At 46.2% G+C, this 25,757-nt stretch overlaps 1 protein-coding gene across 8 annotated transcripts in view; it reads left to right on the top strand.

Moving 5' to 3' along the window:
• Positions 1–25,757, top strand: part of St3gal5 (ST3 beta-galactoside alpha-2,3-sialyltransferase 5) — a 57,020-nt gene that overhangs the window by 25,655 nt on the left and 5,608 nt on the right. For 4 of the 8 annotated variants that reach the window (XM_006505816.3, NM_011375.3, NM_001035228.2 and 1 more), the window contains 4 exons: positions 5,058–5,181; positions 8,846–8,957; positions 18,934–19,277; positions 23,863–24,049. In XM_006505816.3, the coding sequence (XP_006505879.1) occupies positions 5,058–5,181; positions 8,846–8,957; positions 18,934–19,277; positions 23,863–24,049 (767 nt within the window). The remainder of the gene's footprint in view (positions 1–5,057; positions 5,182–8,845; positions 8,958–18,933; positions 19,278–23,862; positions 24,050–25,757) is intronic. The other 4 variants (XM_006505818.4, XM_006505819.3, XM_017321473.1 and 1 more) reach the window with 1 other exon arrangement.

The raw sequence follows: 25,757 nt of genomic DNA on the forward strand, positions 1-25,757 counted from the left end.
GGTCTCTGTCATGGTAAGCTCTTTTACATTAAACATTCTAAATTCCAAATTCAGCAGACCTTTAGAAAGTCTTAAGGACCAATATCTATTAAGTATATACAAAGTAATAAACTTTGCTTGCTTTTAGTTACTTGCTTTAGGCTTAACCTTGAAAAGTAAATAGCCAGGGGGTGCCGCCTTTAATCCCGGCACTCGGGAGACAGAGGCAGGCAGATTTCTGAGTTCCAGGACAGCCAGGGCTATACAGAGAAACCTGTCTCAAAAAACCAAAAAACCAAAAAACAAAAAAAAAAGTAAATAAAGCTTATTTCTATAATTAATGATATTAGCACTCAGCATGACTACAAGTGAGGTTCTGAACACATTATGGAATTTGATCATTTACTCTGTGACTGTTAACTTGCATGTCTTAACTATGGCTTAGCAGCTTTTATAAGACTAGGATTTTACAGCTTTATTTTTGTGAAGTTTGAATTAAAAAAAAACAATCATTTCTGAAGGAACTGAAGCTCTTTGGTATCAAAATAAAACTGTAACTCATAAACACAGTCCACATAGATACTGGGAACTTTGCTGAGCCTTTTACAGTGTACCACTATAGAATATTAGTTTCTTATATTACTCAGATTATCACAATAGCTAAAGCCTAACGAAGTTAGCCAAGACGAGGAAGGGAGACATACATTCCCAAGCCAGCCTCTTCCAGCCTGAGCCGGCCTTAGGTAAGGAGAGACATCCATCCAGTTCTTAGTCAGATTCTTCAGGTCGTTGTCTTGTTGCTCCAAAAGAGAGGAATACTTAAGGTTTTGGTGTTTAGCGTTTGGTGCTCATAGCTGTGGCCCTAATTTTTTAGCCTCTTATCTATTTTTTAAGGCCAGATATTAATAATATAAAACATTCTATAAATTTAAAGTATCCCATAGCCTTATACATTTAAATATTTTAAAAGCTGTTCTTTTAAAAATATCCACTTTTCTAATTTTAAAATATCTGTAAAACTCCAAAATTTTCTCTTAAAGAAGCTTTAAAATCTCTCAATTGTGTGCTCCTATAACAGTAAATAATAATAATAATAATAACAAAGTACCTTTTTTTATTTGAAGAGGGGGAAAAACCCAGAGCAAAACCATAATCTGAACAAGACAAAGCCGAGCTCCAACAGTACCGACAACTCAGTGCTCAGTACCTGGGATTCACTCACCGTCCTCTGGGATTCCCAGTGGGGCCTGGGTCACCTCTGTGGCCCTGTCCTCAGCATTATACCCAGCCTGCCTTCCAGGTGCCAGCTGGCTCCATTTCATAGCAGCTGCTGTTTCTGGGGGCTGTCATACGGCACCAGCCCTGCCACACAGTGCCAAGCCTCAGCTATTCTCCATGGCTACTTCATGCCTTTAAAACCAGTACCACCCAGGTGACTCTTATATCACAAAGATTGGCTGTTCCACAAGGTATGTTCTTGTATATAAATGCATGGAGATAAAGCGTTAAGACCATATTAAACAAACATTGTTTTTAAATCCTGTCTTTCATAAACCTTGTTTTTATGACTTTGTTTTCAGGACAGAAATCATTATATAAAAATCCACCGTAGTCCAAAATCTGAGACCCTGTTGCCTCCTTGATTTTATACCATGCGCTCACCTTTAATCAACATTGGTGGTGGTGAAGTCACATGACATTCACCCGCTGCATCCCTAACAAAGATGGCTGCCAGCCAAGAGGCTGCCTCCTTCCCGATGCGGAACAGCAGCTAAGATGGTGGCAAACCACATGTTGCTATATCACGAAATGACATCATGCCACATGGTCCCTTTAGGTTACCTATGCGTAGAGTTTTAACTATCAATCCTGTGATACAAGTTTTAAATGAATTGTTTTTCAGAAATTTCACGCCATACCCAATAAAGTTATAAATCATAAGGTACAGAAACTTCACATAAACCAATAGTCTAGTTCTTTTGGCTGTTCTGACTTGCTTTCTTCTCCCCATCACAACATCCGGTGGCTTCCCTGAACCCTGACATCTAAACTTTAAAAGCATGCCTAGGTCTGGAAAAAGGAGAGCCATGACCCAATTCCAGAGCCAGCTTTTCAATAAATAAGGACAACATAAAACAACTTTTATATCCACACTCAAAAGATATTTAAATCCTCGCTAAACTGAACCCAGTGGCCAGAAAGCTCATAGATAAATTTTGAGCCCTGGCCATAAAAGAAGCCATGGTAGTAGTGGTGGCTGACTGCAGCAGAGACAGCAAAAAATATAACCCAGAAAACAGAACAAGGAAGGTTACATACTCGAAGAATGTCAGAAACAAAATGTGGTAGCCACCATATAGTCACACATTCAACTGAGCATGACCCATTTCTGTCTCAGCTCAGGGTTTACAATAGAACTTACAGACACACCAGAAAACACAGACCCGTCCGCACATGCAGAGCAGACAGACACAACAAACAAACAGACGAAGCTTTCCAACCATCCAGAGACAGACAGACAGGCAATGTCTCACTATCTGCCCTAGACAGAAGAATAATTGGGGTCTCGCTGAAGCTCCCACACAACCCAGATACAGATCACACCTAACAGAATTAGACTGTGACTCAAAACCAGAAGGCCTCCATAGATGCTCCCGGGTTTCCTCAACATGGCAGTTACACTCCATAGCTCATAAAACCGAAGGCAACTCCAAACCCTTGGAGCATCTCAAGGCCTGTGCTTCCCGCAGCAGCCCCTCGGCTCTGCAGTCCAGAGTGAAGGTCTGGCTTTAGAGTTTGGGTGGGCGGTCTGAATCTCACTGAGGCCTCCAGAAAATGTTAATCTGGTGGAGAATAAGGCTGTTACCTCAACTTTCTGAGCCAAATTTAAAGTAAGCTTTAATTACTGGCCAAGATGATGGGCTCTGGCCAGGACCCTTCTGAGGTTCCCAGAAAATGGCAGCAAGTCATGTTTTTTCAGTGACTTATAAAGGCAGAACCCATAAGGCTATGTATTTTCCACCAGGTACAATCAGGAGCAAGCATATATCTTGACGTACTTCCTGCCTGCATACCTCCTGCCTATGTCCAATCAGGGGCAAGCATATATCCTTATGTACGTCCTGCCTCCATATTTCCTATCTCTGTGAACAAGCACGTCAGGTACAATTGATTCAATCAAACTCGTTTAGGGAAGTGAAAAGTGGCTTCTATCACACATGAGTAACGGCCTCAAACATTTCAGAAAATATCTTGCCCTTGGACAAGTGGGCTTACAGGCTAGAGGCATTTTTGTTTTTATGGATCTTTGAGGCATAGTAGTTAAAGCTTCAAACATAACTCTAGCTCTCACAATTGGCTCTCGGTTGGCGTTGTCTGAGATATACTAGATATCCTCCTGTGTGGTCCCCAAGTGGCTCATGTTTTTACACTTCAGTCAGCTGGAAAGAGCAGAAAGGAGAAGAGGGACGGTGCTAAAGGGGAGGGGGTGGGGGGGTGGGCAACACCCTGGGAGCTGCAAGTAAGAATTCTGCTCCTATTTCATTGGCTAGAACTTAAGCACGGGGCATAACCAACTCCAAGAGCATCTGGGAAATGTAGTCTCTGTCTTAGCAGGCCATGTTTCCAACTAAAACTCCAAGTCCTGCTGGGGAGGAGTGGGTGCTGGGAGGAGGGGTAGGAGAGGAACAACTTCTTTCATAGTTTTTCTTGTGATAATACACACAGTGATGAACGGTGTGCTGGCAATGTGGCTAGGGCTAAAGCACTTGCATGTATGAGACATTGGTTCAGACTCCAGCACTGCAGAAAAAGAAAAGAGAAAAGGTAAGTATGTTCACAGATATATACATATATGTATATATATATATATATATATATATATATATATATATATATTTAAAGGAAATGTTTTTTAAATTGCCATAATCTCCTTTTCTTTGTTTCTCCTAACGTGGCACTTGTGTTTAATTTAACTTTAAAAAATCTCTTCATGATTTTTGTTTTGTTTTGTTTTTTTCTAGACAGGGTTTCTCTGTGTAGCCCTGGCTGTCCTGGAACTCAGAAATCCTCCTGCCTCTGCCTCCCAAGTGCTGGGATTAAAGGCGTGCGCCACCACCGCCTGGCCACTCTTCATAATTTTTAAAATCATTAAACATCACATGTGTAGTAAGACGAGTCTTGGAGTCAGCACTGCATACCTGTTCCAGCTCAGTTAGCATTGTCCTAGGCGTTTTCCCCGTGGCCTTCATTGTAAAGTAGCTCTCTCATCTATAAACGTTTCTGGTTTTTGAATCTCATTTATTTATTGCCTGTGAGTGTGTGTGTGTGTGTGTGTGTGTGTGTGTGTATTCCTCAGATCCATGGCTGATATTAGAGAAAAACACTCTCTCTCTCTCTCTCTCTCTCTCTCTCTCTCTCTCTTTCTCTCGTTGTACACTCACACTCTGGTCACTGCACATGCAGAGGTCAGAGGATGGCTTTCAGATGTTGATCCCCTTCTTCTACCATGTGGGATTCAGGGATTCAAATCAGCTCATCAGACTTCCTGGCGATCGCCTTTACCTACTTAGCCATCTTGCCATTCCCCCAGCCCAAATGAAATGATTTGTTTGTGACAACCTAGAGATTTTCTGTACTTCCCTGCCACCACGGCATCTTGTAAAACTGTGGAGCTTGGATCCATCATGACCAGAACATTTCCATTGCTTCAGGGTCCCTCACAGCGACACACTCCACAGTCCTTTTTATTCCTGAGATGGTGTCTGTAGCTTTTGCCCTCACCATCCTCCTGCCTCAGCCTCTTAGGTGCTGGGGTGATAGGCATGTACCAGCACCCCTCCTCTTACCCATAATTCCTGGCACCCATTGCTATGCTCTTTAGTTCTGTGGTTTTGTCCTCATACAGTGCATGACCCTTCATCATGGGCACAGTGTAGCTCCCTTCTGTTTCACCCAACTTGTATTGGGAATCCATCCCTTTTCTCACAGAGGAGTACTCCAGGTACAGCTGTATCACTTTAGTCTCGTAAACCATAGTCCACCTAACAATTCTTCCCTCATTTCCTCTCTCCTCCCAGCAATGCCAAGTGAGTTCACCTCTGCAAAGCTGAGAAGTGATTGCTCAAGGACCTCCCTGCAATGGTACACCCGAACCCAGCACAAGATGAGAAGACCCAGCTTGTTAATAAAAGACATCTGCAAGTAAGCGCGAGCCCCAGGCCCTGAGGCCGACCCCTCTAGATCAACAGCAGCTAGGTCGACGGTGTGGTGAGGTTCCCACCTGGCGTGAGAGGAAAGCACGGGGTCCAAGGGACAGGTTTCACCACAGCTGAGTTGACGACTCGGGGTGTGGATGAGTGGCCTCATCCACTGCTTGTGTTTGGTAGATGGTGAGCTCCATTCCCAGCAGATGACCAGCCTCTGAGCTTGGATGCCTACGAGCACCACAGTCATCTGTTCTTCATGCCACTGCTAACCAAAAGAGGCATTCGCAGCTATCGTGAGCTCATGTGAACTGGTGAGCTAAAGGCTCCTTAAACACTGGAGAAGAGAGAGGTGTTTAAGCCAGGGGCCTCTTATATTCCAGCACCTAGGAAGATTAACAGAGGAAGAACTTGGCAGGTTTCTTTGGTACCAGTCAAACCCGTTTTCTTTCCTTTTTTTCTTTTTCTTTTCCTTTCTTTCTTACTTCCTTTCTCTTTCTCTCTCTCTCTTCCTTTCTCTCTCTCTTTCTCTTTCTTTCTCTTTTTGTCTTTGTCTCTTTTATTTTTTAAACTAAAATGCGTTGTGTGTGTGTGCATGTGTATGTGTATGTGTGTGTAAGTGTGTGTGTGTGTGTGTGTGTGTTTTCACATGCAGCTGTATGTTTTTAAGGTCAGAGGACAAATTGGTAGTCAGTTCTCTCTGTCTACCTTCATGTGGGCTATGGGGATCAAACTCAGGCTTCCATGCTTGGTGGCAAGTGCCTTTACCCACTGAGCCATCTCATCAGCTCTATTTTTTAAAAATCTATTTGCATTCATTTACCATGCAGGTGTTCACACACGTATGTGTACATTCACCGTGAACATACGCCACAGGATGCACCCGGGGATCAGAGGACAACCAAGGGAGTCAGGGATCGAACTCAATTCACTAAGACATGGTGGATGGTGGTTCTAACCCTCTGAGCCATTTCCACAGGCCCCGGGTTGAAAATTTGCAAAAGTCTTCAGATAGAAAAGATGTAAACCCAAGCTCGGCATTGTGACACATGCCTGTGGTGTGGTCACTCAAGACTGGGAAGGACCTCAAGGCCAGGCCAGGCTGCATAAGAATCTGTTTCAAAAAGCAGAGAGAGAAAGGGAGTGGGCAAGGAGAGATAGAAGTTGGTCTCCCACTTCACTTCATGGACGTTTATGTGAATAAAGATTTGAATCCCATTTGGTCCCAGTCATCTGGTGGCTGCTGAGGTTTACAGCATACCTAGCACTGTATCTGACGCCTGCTATATAGGGCCTTCATCCAGACAGACCCAGGCCTGTGCTGAGTGGTGTGTGACAGACCACGCTAGGAAGTACAGCGAAGAGGCACGTGCTGCAGATGTGGGGATGTCTTAATACCCTCTGATTTTAAAAAAATAAAATCAAATTGGGGATTCACCTAGCATGCAAGAAGCCCTGATTTGATCTTTATCATTTCATAAACTAGGTGTGGTACGGTGTGCCTGCTACCTTAGCACTTAGGAGGTGGACTCAGGAGAATCAAGGGCTCCAGATCTTTAAGTGACAATGATTTTGAGGCCATCCTGCGATACATTAGACTCTGTCTCACAAAAAAAGGGGTGGGGGTGGGGTGCTGTGAGATGAAGCTAGATGAGGTGGCATGTGCTTGTAACTCCAGAGCTGGGGAAGTCTTAGAGATGGTTGGATCCCTGAGGCTCACTAGCCAACCAGCCTAGGCTGCTTGGAAAGTTCTAGGCCAATAAGAGATCCTGTTTCAGAAATAGGCACAGGAGGCAGGGAAGTGGCTCAGAGGGTAAAGTTACCACGAAAAGCCTGCCGACCTGAGGTCAATCCCCTGGGACCCACATGGTGGGAGGAGAGAACCAGCTCTAACAGATAGTCCCCCGCCTCCCACACAAGCTGTGACACACGTGATATGCCTATGCACATATCACAGGAGTATGCATACATACACACACACACACACACTCACGTGTGCATACATACACATAGGCACGCACATAGGGTTAGAGAAAGGACTGCATCATACTTAGTTCATGGATTAGTAAAAATGTATCAAGGGGCCTAGTGAAATGCCTTCTCCCTCCCCCCACCCATATTTCCCTCTGCTCTGGAGAACTGTCATTAACTGTATCTCCTATGTATAAGATACATTCTTTGTTTGGAGATTTGCTCCCTCTTGACTTGGCCAAGCCATTTTCATAGACAATACTATATCCTCTCTACCTGACCGTGTACTCAATCTCAAAGAGAGATTTTGGTGCACAGCATGAAGTGAGAACTCCCAGCAACCCCTCCTTGCATCCTCTCTTTCCTCAGCATTTGCATCTGTTAGAGCCAGCACAATCTGCTAGGGGCTTTAAGAAACTGACTCCAGTTCCTGGAGAGCTGACTCCTTCATCTGCCCTCCTTGGGGACCAAGCACACATGTGGTAAATGTACATACATGCAGGCAAATACTCATATACATAAAATAGAAGGAAATACATCTTAAGACTATAGATGTACTTTAAATAAAGCAGCAGTGGCTCTTAAATTGTGGCTTAGACATTTAACTTCTCGTTCATCAGTATTACTGGGGATTTATCAAAACTGAGATCTTGGCTGGGCATGGTGGCACACACCTCTAATTCCAGCACTTAGAAGGCAGAGGCAGGAGGATCTTTGTGAGTTAGAGGTCAACCTGGTCGACATAACAAGCTGCAAGACAGCCAGGACTACAGAGAGACCCTTCTGTCTCAAAACAAACAAACACATGGATATCTCTAGAGCTAAAACTAGACAGTGTCTTTCCTTCAAAGACTGTGTGTCTATCCATCTGTCTGTCTGTGTGCATGTGTGTGTGTATGTATGTGATGCTAAGCTAGTGTGAATTTATGAGATGTAGAGACAGCTCTTTGATGTGCTTAAGGGTAACTGATGGTAGTTTACAGGTGTTTGTTTGTTTGTTTAGTGTTTGACCTGCAAGTATGTTTGTGCACCATGTGCTTGTCTGGTGCCAGAGACCAGGCAGGAGAGGATCCCCTCCGCCCTGAGTTACAGGTGGCTGTTAGCCACCATGTAAGATTGTTTCTTTTTAAAAACCTTTGGGAACTTGATACATGAGAACTACATCTGTGGCTTTTCTACTTCTCCCTGCACCTAGATAATTTCTTTGTTAAATATTTGACAATCTCTTAAGAAGCAGAAAAAGAATTTGAAGCAAAGATTCTGCAGTTCAGATCTACTACTTATTCTATTTAGTTCCATTGTCAAAACTGTGATTTGGTTTTTATCATTTGGATTGTCTGCCCTTGCAACAAGTGGCAGTAGGTGGGACGAGTTTATATTTGCTTATAGCATAGAGGATCGTCTAATCAGGAAATGGCACCTTCCTTTCACAGTGTGGCGACCTTAGGTCAGCAGTTCTCAACCTTCCTAATGTTGTGACCCTTTGTCGTTACTTTATAAATATACTTTTGTTACTGTTAGGAATCGTAGAGTACCCTGATATGCAGGGTATCTGGTGCGTGACCCGCACAGGTTGAGAACTGCTGTCTTTGATCCTGCCTTGATCTCATTTGAATCAGGGTTGTACTTGGTGTATATTTTCCTCTGTGTATCACATAATGCATTACTGTACCCGACTCCCCCCCACCCAGGTGCACGTTGGTTGCATTTGGAGTCTGGCTCCTGTACATCCTCATTTTGAATTACACCGCTGAAGAATGTGACATGAAAAGAATGCACTATGTGGACCCTGACCGGATAAAGGTGAGCTAGTGCGTGCGGTTTCAGTTCAGACATTTCCAAGCACATACTTTAGCTGCAGGCCCATCTCTGCCGTGTGACATAGAACTCCTCGTGAAAACCTGAAGAAGTGTTCAGGTTACACACCTGTTTCTGTGATAAAATTCTCTGACCAAAAGTGACTTGGGTGGGGGAAGCTTTATTTTAATGTACAGGGTGCAGCCCATCATTGAGGGAAGTTAAGGCAGGAACTCTAAGATAGACCTGACTGCTATTCCATGAAGAATTACCATCTAACCAGAGAACTCACTCACAGCCAAGGAGTGTATCAGAAACCATGCAGGAGCACTGCCTGCTGGCCTGCACAGGCTCATGCTCAATCAACTTCCTTATATAGCCTAGGACCAGGACCCTTTGCCTAAGGAATAGTACTGCCCACAGTGGGCTGGACCCTCTAACATCACCAATCAATATAGTCCCCCATAGATAACCTCTAACATCACCAATCAATATAGTCCCCCATAGATAAGCTCATAGGCTAGTCTGGGCAGTTCATTAGTTGAGATTCCCTTTCTCAGGTGACTATAAGCTGTGTCCAGTTGATAGTTAAAGCTAGCTAGGACAAAGGAAAAAACCAATCTTAGCACTCCAAAAACAGAGGCCTCTTTCTGGCCCTTCCGTTTTGCAGAATTATTTTCCACTTACTAGTGGGCTTTCCCCGATACATGTTGAGACACCTACCGTGGAGTTTACCATGTTGCTGTCCATCATTCTTCTAAAACAGCCAATGAAAAAGTTCTGTGGTATGATGTGTCACTCCTGGGCTTCGGTTCTACGGGATCTCTATTAACATTGTGGCCAGCAGAGTAAAGAGCCACGTGAGGCAAGAGGGAAATCTAATTCAACATGACTCAGTAGTCACTGTTGGTTCAAACTTTTAGTCTTGACACTAGGCAGTTTATTTTAGGCATATTTAAGTACAGGACAATTTGGGGAAAAGGTTTCCTAGAGTAACACAGTCCCGTGTGCACAAGGAGGCCTAATTACATCGAAACTCTTCTCAAAGTGTATGCCACTTCTTCCATGAAGATGGGTTCTAAAGATCAGCTGGATGTATTATCTTAAGGGCCATGGGTAAGGGCCATGGGAGGTTATGTTGTGGTCTTGAAGAGGTCCTCTGGGCTATTAGCCACTTCCAGTCCTGGTTAAAAGAGCTTGAGGGAGGCCCTGGCATACAGATAGCTCAAGGATCGTGTAGGCTATGAGCTACCTCCATTCCCAGCCTTCTAGGTGGGAACAGGTTTTTGCTTTCCTGCTGCCCCACTGTCCTCAGATGCTTGCAGCCTTCCCCTGTTTTATCAATATCCACATCTGCTTGGGAGCCACGTGTGTCCAGTGTCCTGTGCTTGGAGCTCCCTCCTCTACCCCCCTGAAGCCCGTTCAATTCCATGGCCTTTCACAGTGCACTTGGATCGGGGTTGTTGACAATCCTGTTTTCTGACTCCAGGGAAAGGCCTAAAATAATGGCATTTAGTGCGGCTTACTGAATTGCTGTGGATTCTTCTGTCTCTTTCTTTGCTGAGCTCCTTCACTTTCTCATGCATCTTACTTTCCCATCCTTTTAATTATATGCACCAGAACTGCCTGCCAGTTGATGACACTGGAGTCTGTATTGTGGAGGAGAGACTGAGTCTCTCACATGAGGCCGAACATGGTGCTTCGTGTAGGGTGGATATGTTTTCATAATGTCGTACCATGCAGAGTCCACCTGGCAGAAGTAGAGACCTGACCGCCTGCATTCCTTAGTTCCCCCCAAAACTACATTAATAACCGGGATTGGTCTACTTGTCCTTTTAGAGGCCAGACAACTGCATATGTGTGTGTGTGTGTGTGTGTGTGAGTGAGAGAGAGAGAGAGAGAGAGAGAGAATTTGTGTGTGCAACCCACCATGCCTGGTTTTTCCCATGGGCCCTCAGGCTAGTGCAGAAGTACTTTGACACTCAACCACCCCTCCCCCCATAACTATTGCTTTGTTTTTGAGATTTGTTTAAACTTTATATATATAGGTTTTTGGTTTTGTTGTTTTGTTTTGGATTTTGGTTTTTAGGACAAGATTTCTCTGTGTAGCCCTGAACTGTCCTGGAACTTGCTTGGTAGACCAGTTGGCCTCAAACTCAGAGATCTGCCTGCCTCTGCCTCCTGAGTACTGGGATTAAAGGCTTGTGCCACCACCAAACCCAGCTTGTGTATAGATGTTTTGCCTGCTTGTATGTCTGTATATCATAAGTGTGCAGTGCCCACAGAGGCCAGAAAAGGGCATTGAATCCCCAAGAATTGGAATTATAGATGGTTGTGAGCCTCCAGGTAGATGCTGGGACTCAAACCCAGGTATTCTGGAAGAACAGCCAGTGCTCTTTAACTACTGAGCCATTGCTCCAGCTCCATGATTGCTGTAGCAATTGCTCTTTAAAGTTCTTCAGGGCCCTAGTGACTTGATTAAGACCTAGAGGAGACTCAAGACTGCATTTCTGAGGTTGCATAGAAAGGGTGGGAACGCTTACATAGCCTGAAAGATCTGCTTTGGGGAAATGATGGGACCTGCCTAGGTGACCTTAGTAACAGAAAGATGTATTCGACTAGCAACCAGACTGCAGGAGGAAAGGCTGAGATCTTCCGTTTGCCACACACTCTCTCATATTAATTGATGTGAGTATATTACCAGTCTGTCTGAACTGTAAATTATTTGTGAGTGGAATTGAGTTCATACAATTCCTGAGAGTCTAAGTAAAGGCTCTTAGGAGATCTTTTCTCTCGCCTGTTGTCTGTTTCTGTTTTATCTTTGCCTCAGGCATGCCCTGTGATTGCACAGCAGAATTTCTAAAAACAGAACCTGCTGAGTCACACCTCAGACTCTTGGTCTCTCATTATCTTTGGAAGCATGTGGAGACCCGTTCCTCCACCTGTGGGGGGCTTCATGGCCCGTGGTCCCACTTCCCTCCGCCCCACATCATCTAGCACTGCCCGTGTTGGGTGCACTGGGTGGAACTGCTTTCATTCCCTCTCAGCCTCATTCTTTCTGACCACTTTATTGACATATAATTCACACATCATAAAATTCACTGTTTAAAGCGTGTGGTGCACAGTCTTCCATGCATTTACAAAGCTGTGTTGCATGACAGTGTGTGTACAGAGCCTTTTCATCATCCCCCAAAGAAACTCCAGGACTCTTAGCAGTCACTCCCTACCCCAGGCAACCATGAATCCCTTTCTGCCTCCAAGGCTGTTGCCTGTTTCCTGTAAATACAGCCCACCGTCTTCTGTTGCTGGCTTGTGCACCTAGCATAATGCGTTCCTTTTTCCGGCTGAAAGCTAACACTGGCACTGGGCATAAAGGACCCACAGTGGTGTCCCAGCACCAGAGGATGAGGCAGTGACTGGGGTTAGTGTACACTGTGGAGCAAGACCCTGTTTTAAAACTAAGCAACAACAAAACCCTCAGGGGCGAATCCTGGAGAAGGTTTGCTATAGCTCTCCCTTGTGGAAGGGAAGCTAAGGGACTGTTATGTGCGCATCATCCCTGGAAGCCTGCAAGAGTCCTGGTACAGAACTGGAGGCAAGGTGCCCTGTGTTCTATGTGGCTCAGGCTCACCTTAAACACGCAGTAGCTCTCTTAACATCTTTTTTCAAACATTTCCTTTATGTATGTGTGTCTGTGGGTGAGTACTGCCACAGCATGCACATAGAGGTCATAGGACAACTTACAGGAATTGCTGCTTCTCACCGTGTGGGTTCTGAGGGATGGGGGAGCATGTTTACCCGCTCAGGCATCTCACTGCACCCCACCTTCTGAAAAACAAAACAAAAAACAGCAGCAACATCAGAAACAGTTTTCACCCTTATACATTGCCCCACATTTCAGAAAGGTATTGGTAAGATGTCACCCTCTGCTGTGTGCAGCGTATCATGGAGGGCCTGGGGTGAGGCTCAGCAGGAATTGAAATGGAAAAGGGCACAGAGGGGAGGTCCTTAAAACCACAGCAGACAGCACACTAGTTTGTTATCTCTGGTACACCGTGGACTGGGATTGCAGATGTGCGCTACACATCTGGCTTTACATGTGGGTGGATTTGAATGATTGTACATGTGTAGTCTCAGAAGTGAACCCCGCTAGCTTCATTGGTCATGTCCAGCATCTGGAAGCATGAACGGCACCCTGTCCTATCCTATAAGATACTAGTGTTCCTAGTTGCACCCAGTCCAGCTGTCATTCATTCCACAGGGGAGGGAGAACAGCTGCCAAGTTGTGGAGTTTATGATTTTTTTTTTAATTTAAAAATGTCCATTAACATGCCAGTTCTTAACAAGACCAATGGTAGTCTCTGAAGAGAGGTTTAAACACATTGAAAGTGTGTCTGAGATCCAAAATTGTGCTTAAAAGATACTTGAGAAGAGACTGGCATATTGTGTCAATTTAGGCTTGGTCTGAGTGGTGGCAGCAGCAATTTGAACTTGGCCCACTCTTCTTTCTGAGAGCTGAAGACCACAGGTCACCCTGAGGACAGCATTCCGTGCAGCATAGTTAATTGGGACCCAACACTCAGCTCTTCCGGCCTCGCGGTCCTCCCTTTACCATGCTGCTCACAGTGAGCGGGCTCGCCCTGCATAGCTGGTCTTTGATCCGAGGCGGCAGCACTTGCACACATCTCTGCTGTGCTTGCTACCACCCCACTTTCTACAGACTACCCCACAACGTGTCAGAGGTTAAAAAAAAGCCACGACTCCATCCTCCACCCAGCATCCACTGCTTTAACGGAGATGTTACTAGTTAAGTAGATCTGCAGCTGCCAGCCTTTCTGTCTCCACAGTTGATAGACATGAAATCACACAGTAGGACTTAATCCTTTAGAGCACTCTACACCGTTCTCAGCGTAATTCAGTTTGGGGCTTTCTGTCACACTGCTCAATTCCTGCAGAGCCCTTTCTCAACTGATTCCACACAGAGCCCACATCCACTACGGCAGTGAGGGTTCACTGTGGCGTCTGCCCCATGAGTATTATCCTTAAATTCTGACTGCTTTTAATCACCAGAAGGCTGAGAACTTTGCTCTCACTTGTGGCAGCCACTAGGCAAAGGGAGGAAGAGACCAGTGTGCAGTTACAGATGTGAAAACTATGTGTGTTTCTATAATAACTGGTCCCCAGATACCAGGAGCTATGACTGTGTTAAGCTCTTTCCTGTATTTAGTTAACTCAAAGTTCATTGACCTAAATTCTCTCCTCTCCTGAAACTATAAAGTCGGTATGTAATGGGGATAGAGCTTCATGTGGACTTGAAAGTCTGCCACTTGTTTGTATGTCTAAGAAACATGACCCCGAAGCCAGGGAGTGGAAATGGCAGTGCTGCTGAGGAGGTCAGCTTGCCCTTAATGCCCTTCAGTGGATATTCCTGTTGTGATGGCCCATGGTAAATTATCACATCAGTGACAGCTGGACCTTCAAGATGTCTTTATTCTTCATTGCTGGTGGCCTGCAGCTCAACCTGGATCACGTTTGTCTTAGTCAGGGTTTCTATTCCTGCACAAACCTCAGGACCAAGAAACAAGTTGGGGAGGAAAGGGTTTATTCGGCTTACACTTCCATACTGCTGTTCATCACCAAGGAAGCCAGGACTGGAACTCAAGCAGGTCAGGAAGCAGGAGCTGATGCAGAGGCCATGGAGGGATGTTCTTTACTGGCTTGCCTCACCTGGCTTGCTCAGCCTGCTTTCTTATAGAACCCAAGACTACCAGCCCAGAGATGGTCCCACCCACAAGGGGCCTTTCCCCCTTGATCACTAATTGAGAAAATGCCTTACAGTTGTATCTCATGGAGGCATTTCCTCAACTGAAGCTCCTTTCTCTATGATAACTCCAGCTGTGTCAAGTTGACACAAAACTAGCCAGTACAATTGACCCCTTGTCAACTTGACACACAAAAACATCACTAGTAAGCCTCAACCCTTACAATCTTATTCATCCCCAAGATCTAAATAACTTTAAAAGTCCCACAGTCTTTACATATTCTTAAAATTTCAATCTCTTTAAAATATCCATCTCTCTTAAAATCCAAAGACTTTTTACAATTAAAAGTCTCTTAACTGTGGGCTCCACTAAAACAGTTTCTTCCTTCAAGAGGGAAAATATCAGGGCACAGTCACAATCAAAAGCAAAAGTCAATCTCCAACCGTCCAATGTCTGGGATCCAACTCACGATCTTCTGGGCTCCTCCAAGGGCTTGGGTCACTTCTCCAGCCATGCCCTTTGTAGCACACGCGTCATCCTCTAGGCTCCAGATGCCTGTAATCCACTGCTGCTGCTGCTCTTGGTGGTCATCTCATGGTACTGGCATCTCCAAAACACTGCATGACCCCTTCAGTCCTGGGCCATCAATTGCAACTGAGGCTGCACTTTCACCAATGGCCTTCCATGGCCTCTCACAGTGCCAAGCCTCAGCTGCTCTGCTCAACTCCTTCATGCCTTCAAAACCAGTACCACCTGGGTGACCCTTACACATTACCAAGTCCAGCCACAGCACAATGTACAACTTTGGCTATATCTGGAACACAGCCACTGTGCTCTCAGAAAACACTTCCCAGAAAATGTCACCTCAATGATGCTGGTCTCTTCTTAATCACCGCTAATTTCTTAGCTCCAGCTAACCAGCATCAATAGTCCCAGTAATGCAAAGTTTTTGCTTTAGTAGTTCTGGTATCTTGTTAATCACAGCTGATTCTTCAGCCCCAGCTAACCAGAACTACAGAATCTTCACAATCAAAACAGGAATGGCCCTGAAAAGAGTCTTTAATTTTCCCTCTGAAATTTCACAAGCCAGGCCTCCATCTTCTGCACTGTTCTCAACATTATCTTCCAAGCTCCTACAAAACATCTGACAGAGCTCTTAACAACGAATGGATCTTCAAGCCCAAAATTCCAAAGTCCTTCCACAGACCTCCCCAAAACATGGTCAGGTTGTCACAGGAATACCCCACTCTGCTGGTACCAATTTGTCTTAGTCAGGGTTTCTATTCCTGCACAAACCTCAGGACCAAGAAACAAGTTGGGGAGGAAAGGGTTTATTCGGCTTACACTTCCATACTGCTGTTCATCACCAAGGAAGCCAGGACTGGAACTCAAGCAGGTCAGGAAGCAGGAGCTGATGCAGAGGCCATGGAGGGATGTTCTTTACTGGCTTGCCTCACCTGGCTTGCTCAGCCTGCTTTCTTATAGAACCCAAGACTACCAGCCCAGAGATGGTCCCACCCACAAGGGGCCTTTCCCCCTTGATCACTAATTGAGAAAATGCCTTACAGTTGTATCTCATGGAGGCATTTCCTCAACTGAAGCTCCTTTCTCTATGATAACTCCAGCTGTGTCAAGTTGACACAAAACTAGCCAGTACAACGTTGAAGAGCTAAAGCCTTTATTTCCACCCCTAGATTTGACACAGCATCTTGTTTCTTAAAAGAGGAACATCAGCTCTCTGGATCTCAGAGCCGCCAGGATGGCGCCTCCCAGTCAGCCCTCCTCCACTTGGCTGCCATGGTCCGGAACCCCTGCTTCCTCTGAGCACCCCAGTTCCTTAAAGTGAACTGTCCCACCTTTTTTTAAAGCTGTGAACCCCATGTAGGGAAAAGAGAAGAGGCCCCAAAGTGCACTGTAGTTAGCAAAAGTTGCCCTGTGATGGCAGGCACCTTCAGAGCTCAGCACATCTTTAAACATGTGGAACCAGGCTCACAGTGTTCTCACTCTCTCCAGTGCTGTTAGCTGCGCTCGCTCCCTCAGGTCCCCAGCCCCAGCCCTGAGACAGGCAGGGTTACTACAGAGGGTGACAGCTGGGCCTTGGGCTCTGCTCACAATACAGTAGATTAAATGAGATGAATGCTTTCCCAGGACAGGGAATGGAATGAAATTTCACTCCTCTCCAAAGGAAACTTCTAAAGAAAAGATTTGGCAGCACAGGAGAGCTGCGCGCACACTTCCAGCATCCTTCCCTGGGCCTCCTTTGGCACGCTGCAGGTGTCCCTTTGGATCCTAGGTGACTTGGGAAAACATGTACTGGGCATGAATCCTAGGGGTGAACTGGGTTTCAGGAGCTCCAAAAATGGCTGTCTATGACCACGAGACCTGGAGACTAGAGCGATGAGTAAAGTCAGTGGCAGGACCCTTCTGTTTGCCACCCTCCCCCCAGGCTGGGATAAGGCCCCATGAAGGGCCGAGCCTCGCCTGCTTAGTGTTTGTGAGGACTCCGGGCCATGATAGGTTCCTTGCTTGGTGTTCCGACTGACCCCTCAGGAAGATGTCAGTGCTTGTGTGAGCTGCTGGTGTGTGGAGTAACTTCCTTTTCCATAGGCGTAGAAGCTGCTGTTTCGGGCCTTGGCACGTGAGCAGCCCTGATTCATTCTCCTGGGTGTGACACCTTGAAACCACAAAGGGAACTCACTGGTGACCTTATCTTCGGGTGCCACAGGGGGTGCAAGGCTGTGAAACCATTAGTCAGTTCCCCTTTACCAAAAGGAGGTAAATTCCCCAAATGCACACACACAGGCCTCTCTGTGTAGCCCTGGCTGGCCTGGAGCTCACTCTGGAGACCTTTGCAAGGCTACACTTTAAAAATATTTTTAAAGGTTTTTCTACTGAGATGAGGGAAATGTTTCCGTCGAAAGTATATTTTGTAAAAATCAGATAATGGCTGGTGAAGTGGCTCCAAGTGTAAAAAGCACCTGCTGCCAAGACCAACAACCAGTTCCTCCCTTAGCCCCACTCGGAGGAAGGGGAAAACTGGCTCCCATAGGTTGGCCTCAGATACCCCACACACACATGAACACTAACACATGCACACACCAGGCACACACACCCACTCACATACACATACACAGAATGAAGTGTAACAAAAAATTAGAGTAAAAATAACAAGACCGAGGAAAACCAGCTGAGGTCATGTTTATGACTACAACAGCTAGAATCTCCATGATACACTGACAGGTTTGAAGACAAGATACAGTCTTAAAAGTAGGTATCCTGTGACCTACAGGAGCCTGTGCCACACATCTGCACGGACTCGTGTGCACACAAGAGAAAACTGCCCCGGGGGAGGGGGGGAGCGGGGGGAGCTGTCGGACACAAAGATGGGAAGCACACAGCAGGAGCAGCACGTGGGAAGTCTTCTGACTGGGCCTCAGCAGCTGGCCTCGGTAGGAGGACCATCCCTGGGCACGTGCACAGGAACCAGCAAGTTCTGTGAGGTCAGGACACTTGTTCTCTGATAACACTGAAGGTCATTGTCTCCCAGACGGCACAAAGCCATAGAACAAAATTTACCATCTTAGCCAGTCCTGAGGGCCAAATCAGAGCATTGCAACATGCCAAGCAAACATACCACTGGGTGCATGCGTGTGTGTGTGTGTGTGTGTGTGTGTGTGTGTGTATGTGTGTGTGTGCACTATAACACAGTACGGAGGTCAGAGGACCACTTTGGGGAGTAAGCTTACTCCTTCTATTCTGTGAGTTCCCAGAGATTAATTAAACTCAGGTCAGCAGCAAGCATCTTTACCTACTGAGCCATCTTTCTGGCCCTCCAGAATCTTTCAAAAATACTGTTTTTGTTACTGTCAGACACATTCCTTATCTCTGCATCTCCTCAGTCCCTGGTCCCACTATTCTTCCTTGTGTTTTCTATAGATCTGACCACTATGCATACTGCAGGTAAGTACAGTCAGCCAACTTAGGGCCCATCTTCTGGTGACAGTTTGCCTCAGTGGCATAATGAAAGTAATGGCCTTGTAGAGTTTCTGTTCTTGTCATAAGATATGGCCTTCTGGTTCCTGCCCATTCCTGAGAAAACACTAACCCTAAAAGGTAAATGATGTATATCATCAGATGGTAATCACAGGACTAAATGTCTAGACAGTGTCATTTCTAATGTTGGAGAGGTTTTAAAGCCTATGTTGGTCATCCCCTTCCAGAGAGCTCAGAGCTATGCTCAGGAAGTCTTGCAGAAGGAATGTCGGCCCAGGTACGCGAAGACGGCTATGGCTCTGTTATTTGAGGACAGGTACAGCATCAACTTGGAGCCTTTTGTGCAGAAGGTCCCCACGGCCAGTGAAGCTGAGCTCAAGTATGACCCGCCTTTTGGATTCCGGAAGTTCTCCAGTAAAGTCCAGAGCCTCTTGGATATGCTGCCCGAACATGACTTTCCTGAACACTTGAGAGCCAAGGCCTGCAAGCGCTGTGTGGTTGTTGGGAACGGGGGCATCCTGCACGGACTAGAGCTGGGTCACGCCCTCAACCAGTTCGATGTGGTAATAAGGTATCTGCGCTCCAAACCAGCCTTGCTTCTCTAGAATCTTCCAGGGACAGAGAGGAACAGTGGGAGCTCTTCAGCACCCCTGCTTCAACTCTTGGGGGTGTTGAAACAAAATCACAAATGGCCAAGTGTCCAAACTGCATTGCTTACCCTAGATCCAAGGCCTATGTGTGGGCTGCCGTCACTGGCCAGGCCTCGCAGAGGAAGGAGGTTTGGAAAGGTGGAGGTGGGGGCTTGGTAACCAGTACTGTAAGACAGAGCCTGTAGGCTGATGCAAGGCAGGAGGGCAACACCTGGCTTTGGGGACAAAGTTTAGGGACAGTGAGCCCTGGGAGGACAGCCAGCCTCCAGGGCAGTTAGAACTCAGCACAGGCAGGAAACAGCCATCCTAGAGTTCAGTGATGTTCCTGACTCTTCAAGGGGGGGCGAGTGCTTGCTTGCATACTTGTTTGGTTTGGGGGCTTCTTGTTGTTGGGGGCGTTGTTTTGTTTGTTTGGTTGGTTTCTGTTTTTTAGGACAGGATCTCTCTGCCTAGGGTTAAAGGCATGTGCCACCACACAGTGCCTAAAAGTTATTTTTCCTATTTAATTATTTAGATTAGGGATATAGCCAAATGGTAGAATGCTTGCTTATAATACACAGGGGCCTGGATTTAGTGATAGTGCAGGAAAGAAAAAGGTTATCCAATTATAAATGTAAAACATACCCATTATTAGGAAGAAAATGAGGGCTACTCGGAACAGGAATCAGCAGCCACTGCCGACTGCTGTGCAGCCCCCCTCACTCCTGCTCTGGATGTGAGGTTGCGTCTGTGTTTCTGTCTCTCTCTAAAGATTGACTTTGTTTTTGGTTTGTGTAACCTGTGTATGTGTGCACATGCGAGGGAGTGCCCGTGGAGGCCAGAAGAGGCCGTCAGAATCTCCCAAGTGAAGTTACAGGCTGCTGTTAGCCACCCAACATGGCTGCTAGAAACCAAACTCTGGAAGAGCAGCAGGCGCCCTTCACCACGGGGCACCTCTCCAGCCCTCCACTGTGTTTTTACAAGATAGTTTAAACTTACACTTATGATTAGTTTCTGAGGTCTTAGTATCTTAGCGCTCCTTTAGAAGAAGATAATTTTTTGGTGGCTCTTTTGCCAGACATTAGAATATTTATGTCTCTTTACTTTTTATTGTGAAACTACTTTGCATATTTTTATGCACATGTCGTTTTATCCAGCTATGATTGGTTCCTTAGACAAGTTATTTAAAATAGAATTGGTCTCTTCAAGACCTGGGGCCTATTTTTCCGACCCTGGGTTACACTGCAGTAAATTAGCCACAAGATCTGGGTCCTCATTCAGTCTGTCCTGCAGAGACCCATGGGCAGGCGGGAGAGAGGGGAATGAAGACAGAGCCTACAGACGAAGGTGTGACATGCATGGCTGGGGGTGACACACAAAGAGTGGAAATAGTGACAAGACTGAATTTGGGGGACATACTGAAAAGTAATTGACAGCCCCTTTTAATAGCTTGAAAACTAATCTCAAGTGATAGATTTCTACTCCAGGGATCTCTGACCTTAGCAGAACCACTAACCAGAACCACTAACAGAACCCCGGAAGTGGGGAAAAACTGGTTAGCAAGGGACATGACAAAACCCATCCCAGCCATTTTGACTCCCAAAATGAGGATGTTCACATGGACCTTTGTGATTTGGGCCAGCCACTCCACAGTGCCTCAGTTTCCTCATCTGTAGTCCAGAAGCAGTAAGGTTTGTCCACTGTGGAGACCAGACGCACGGACGGTAAAGCACTAAGAGCAGTGAGTGACAGGATGGTGCTCTGTAAATGCCACAGCTACTTTGGGGGAGAGCATAGGATGCAGGGCGCTGGGGCGAGGTGCAGTGGGTAGGAGGCCTTTGTAGGAATAGTTGGGTATTCAAAGGGGCAAGGAAAAGAAACCAGGAAGAAGCAGAAAGGAGCCTCAGATGACTGGGAGCAGAGCAGAGTGGGCCGGGTCTCACGGGGAGGTCAGTGGCGACATGAAACAGCTGCCACCTGTTCCGGCTTTTTGTTGCCTGGCAGTGTTAAGTGCTTTCTTCTCAGAAATAATCCCAGTTGTTGATGTCATGAGTGTCTGGTACCATGGAAGACACAAAGATCTCAGTCCGTAACTGATTAAATACAAGGGCTGAGGGCTTCCAGAACCTTGTACCGGGGCCTGATTGAGGAGCAAATTAATGCCTGTATGCAAGTAGCCCTGTGCCAGACAGGACCAGGAGCCCCACCCATCCAGTGGTTCATGGCTTAGGCTGTGGGAAAGAAGTGGGTTAGACCCATGCAGACAGTGCAGACCTTCAGTTCCAGGACAGATGGCATATGAAGCTGGCTTAGAAGGATAGCAGTGTGTATCTTCCCAGAGAGGAGTCAGACAGGGGTGGCTGAATGGAGAACCCTACCTGGTGGGGGGATAGGGCTAAGACAGCTGAGAGGGACCAGAAATGAGGCTTGATGTCCTGGGGTGGCAGGACTGGGCATGAACGCTTCAAGGGCAGGAAGACTCCTGTGCACCAGGGACAGTGATGGGTGCATCAAGCCTGATTAGAAAGAGAAAGATTAAGAAATGTTTTTATTTTCATAAATCCGTGGAGATAGTACAGCTCCTTCCTGTCTACCTTCTCGCCCTGGTCGAGCACGCCCGGTTGAGCTTATTTTCCCTGCATCGACTCTACAGATGTTCCTTAGCGTACCAGGAGGCTTCCACCTGCACACCCAGCATACACCTCCATCAAAAGATGCCTGAGGGGCAGCGAGGGAGGTGGCTCAGTTCCTATATTCATGTCTCAGAACTGGAGCTCAGCCCTCCAGTGCCCAAGTAAATGTCAAGTAGACATGACAGCCCGGCTGTACATTCCATGTTCTATAATGCCAGGCTCAGAGAGCAGAGGCAAGGGATCCCCTGGGCAGGCTGGCTGGCTACAGTAGTCACGCTGGTGAGCTCTGGCTTCATTTGCGAGACCTGTTGCAGTGATTAAGGTGGAGAGCCATGGAGAGTGGCTCCCCATGTCTCCACATAGCCTACTGAGCATCTTAGTTTGCTCATCACTCGTAGTGTAGAGTGCCTGTCACTTCCCCTCATGATCCACATGGCTGCCACCCCGTCACAGCATAAATACACATCACCAGCCCAGGAAAAGTCAAAATCCAAAGTTCACAATTTGGTTTCTGTCAAATGCACATGGCTTTGAACCATCATAAAGTTGAAAGAGTTTTAAGTCAGTCCACTGACAGTCCATCTCTACTGTTACTCTCTGCCGACCCATTTTTGAAAGTTGATTAGCAAGTCCTGAGAACTTGAGCGTGCCTTCCTGAGAACGAGGCCATGATGCTCAAGATCAGAGTGTGTGTGTGTGTGAGTGTGTGTGTGTGTGAGAGAGAGAGAGAGAGTGTGAGAGTGTGTGAGTGTGTGTGTGTGTGTGTGTGTGTGTGTGTGTGTGTGTGTGTGTGTGTAAGCCATGCCCTTCAGTTTCGATCAGGAGAAAACAGTCTGGCCCAGTGTGTGTGTGTGAGTGTGTGTGTGTGTGTGTGTGTGTGTGTAAACCATGCCCTTCAGTTTTGATCAGGAGAAAACAGTCTGGCTCAGTGTGTGTGAGTGTGTGTGTGTGTGTGTGTGTGTGTGTGTGTGTGTGTGAGAGAGAGAGAGAGAGTGTGAGAGTGTGTGTGTGTGAGAGTGTGAGTGTGAGTGTGTGTGTGTGTGTGTGTGTGTGTGTGTGTGTGTAAACCATGCCCTTCAGTTTTGATCAGGAGAAAACAGTCTGGCTCAGTGTGTGTGAGTGTGTGTGTGTGTGTGTGTGTGTGTGTGTGTGTGTGTGTGTGTGTGAGAGAGAGAGAGAGAGAGTGTGAGAGTGTGTGTGTGTGTGTGTGTGTGAGAGTGTGTGTGAGTGTGTGTGTGAGAGTGTGAGTGAGTGTGTGTGTGTGTGTGTGTGTGTGTGTGTAAACCATGCCCTTCAGTTTTGATCAGGAGAAAACAGTCTGGCCCAGCGGCACGCTCTGGCATTTAGTTGACTTATAACCAAGGGATTAGCTTGGTTTAGTAACCAAGGGATTCGGTGTTTAAGGTCTGGAAGAGGAAGTAGCCATGAGAAAGAAAGTTTAGACACAACTGTGCTGCGGACACTTTCATGGGATTTCAGAAATCCTGGGCACAGTGGCACATCTCTGTAACCCCAAGTACTCGAGAAACTTTGGAATTCTGTCAAGAACTCCTAATTATCAAAACAAACAAGAGATTTTCAAAGAAAGTAACATCCAGGAAAGCCCCAAATGTTCTATGTTTGGATTAGCTTAAAACACCAGGACATGCCAGACCACTTAGGTTGACAGTCATAAGGCCGTATGCTGGTGTTCCTCCATGGACTGCAGGCTGCATTCAGTGAGGACCACGGGGGACAGTCAGTGTTGTGAAGTGCGCGGAGGCCATTGGGAGGGAAGCCTGTTCCAACAATGTCCTGATTCATGGGGGACATGGCATAGGATGTGGGAGTGTCACGTGATATGACCGGATGGTTAATGGCCTCCTTTGTCAATTGTTCCCTTTCGTTTGATCAGGTTGAACAGTGCGCCAGTTGAGGGTTACTCTGAACACGTTGGGAATAAAACTACTATAAGGATGACTTACCCAGAGGGTGCGCCACTGTCGGACGTTGAATACTACGCCAATGATTTGTTCGTTACTGTTTTATTTAAGAGTGTTGATTTCAAGTGGCTTCAAGCAATGGTAAAAAATGAAAGCCTGGTAAGAACTCAAAGTCCTCGGGCAATCAGACATAGGTAAAAGCTTAGAGCATCTTGGATTGCAATTATGGACATTTATTTTTTAAATAGACACAGTAGAATTCATACTTTTATGTTGTCTTTCAAATTACACTCTCCCTGTTTGTAGAAACCCCTCAGAACTCTTGCTGCAAATTGCTTCTAGAACCTGGTTAAGAGCTGGGTCGTGGGACTGAAAATGCAGCTCAGTTGTAGAATCCTTCCCTGGCCTGGGTTCGGTCCCCAGCACCACATAAAGCCGGGCATAGGAGTGCACACCTACAAGCTCAGCACTTGGGAGGTGAGGACAGGAGGATAAGCTCTGGGTCATCCTCAGCTACATAGAGTTTGAGGCCAGCCTGGGCTACGTGTGATCCTCCTGTCTTAGAAACAAACAAGTAAATTAAAACTAGGAGAGAGTTTTATGTGAAAATGGTGGTCATTACTAAAAGGGAGTATGAACTTTAGGACCACATTTTCCATCCTGAGATTAGTTACCTTGTTCTCCAGAATAGACTCGAATAGCTTTTAGTTAGTTCAAGAAGTGAGGCTGCTAGGATGAAGAATATATATGTATGTATAGATATATATCATCCCAAAGACGTTCTCCAAAATGCCATGGTCAGGATCCTGTCACTGGGGTAAATCCAAAGTCTTCTAGAAAGGCAGAGCAGAGCTTTCCACCTGGATTCCTGTTGTTGGGCTGTCCAGTAGTCAAATCATGTTACTTTGTAGTTCCACCCATTAAAGTGAAATAATTTTCACAGTTCAGTTATCAAGCTGATCACAAATATCCATCTCTAAAACTAAGAGGATTGCCGGGCGGTGGTGGCACACGCCTTTGATCCCAGCACTTGGGAGGCAGAGGCAGACAGATTTCTGAGTTCAAGGCCAGCCTGGTCTACAAAGTGAGTGCCAGGACAGCCAGGGCTACACAGAGAAACCCTGTCTCAAAAAGAAAAAGAAACAAAAAACAAAAACTAAGAGGATAGGGTCATCGGAGATGGCTCAGAGGGTGAGCCATTATGGTGCCTGCCACCATGCCTCATGACCCAAATTTAATCCCAGGGAGCTGCAAGGTAAAAAAGAGAGAAATGACTCTCAGAGATCTTTCTCCGCCTAATACACACACAAACACACACACACACCTAGAAAGCTAAAATATACATTGTTTTAAATTAGCTCCATACTGTGTAATGGAGCCATTTCTATCCCCAGAGCCTGATTTTCTACAGATTATTATGATCTTGGATTTTCTATTGCATAGAATTTCTAATGGGAAAATGAAGTGACCTACAGCCTGTTGCTAAGCAACTTTATGAGACTAGGAGTTAAAGTCAGTGGAAAGTGGGTACTGGTGAGAACCCATCCAGCAAGACACTCACAGCACTCAGTACCCTTAAATCCAGCCAGCATACCGTCCTTCCCTGGGAACACAGTGGCTGTAGATTGTAAAAGAGAGGCCCTCAGGTCATCCCTGGGCAGTTTTTTCCTTAAGCAAATAAACTGGTTCTATCTGCTCTGTTCAGGTCTGTGCCACCTTTGTAAACTGCACGTTTCGGGGTTCCATTATTGGGTTGCAGTCCTGGATTCACATGCATTGAGGTGATGATACTCTAGGGTTTGGGTTACAAAGCCAACTGGAGCCAGGCCCATGGCCTTGGCATAACTAGCAGTGAATCTCTTATCAC

This window comes from Mus musculus, chromosome 6, assembly GCF_000001635.26.
Source record: "Mus musculus strain C57BL/6J chromosome 6, GRCm38.p6 C57BL/6J".
Classification (NCBI taxonomy): Eukaryota; Metazoa; Chordata; class Mammalia; order Rodentia; family Muridae; genus Mus; species Mus musculus.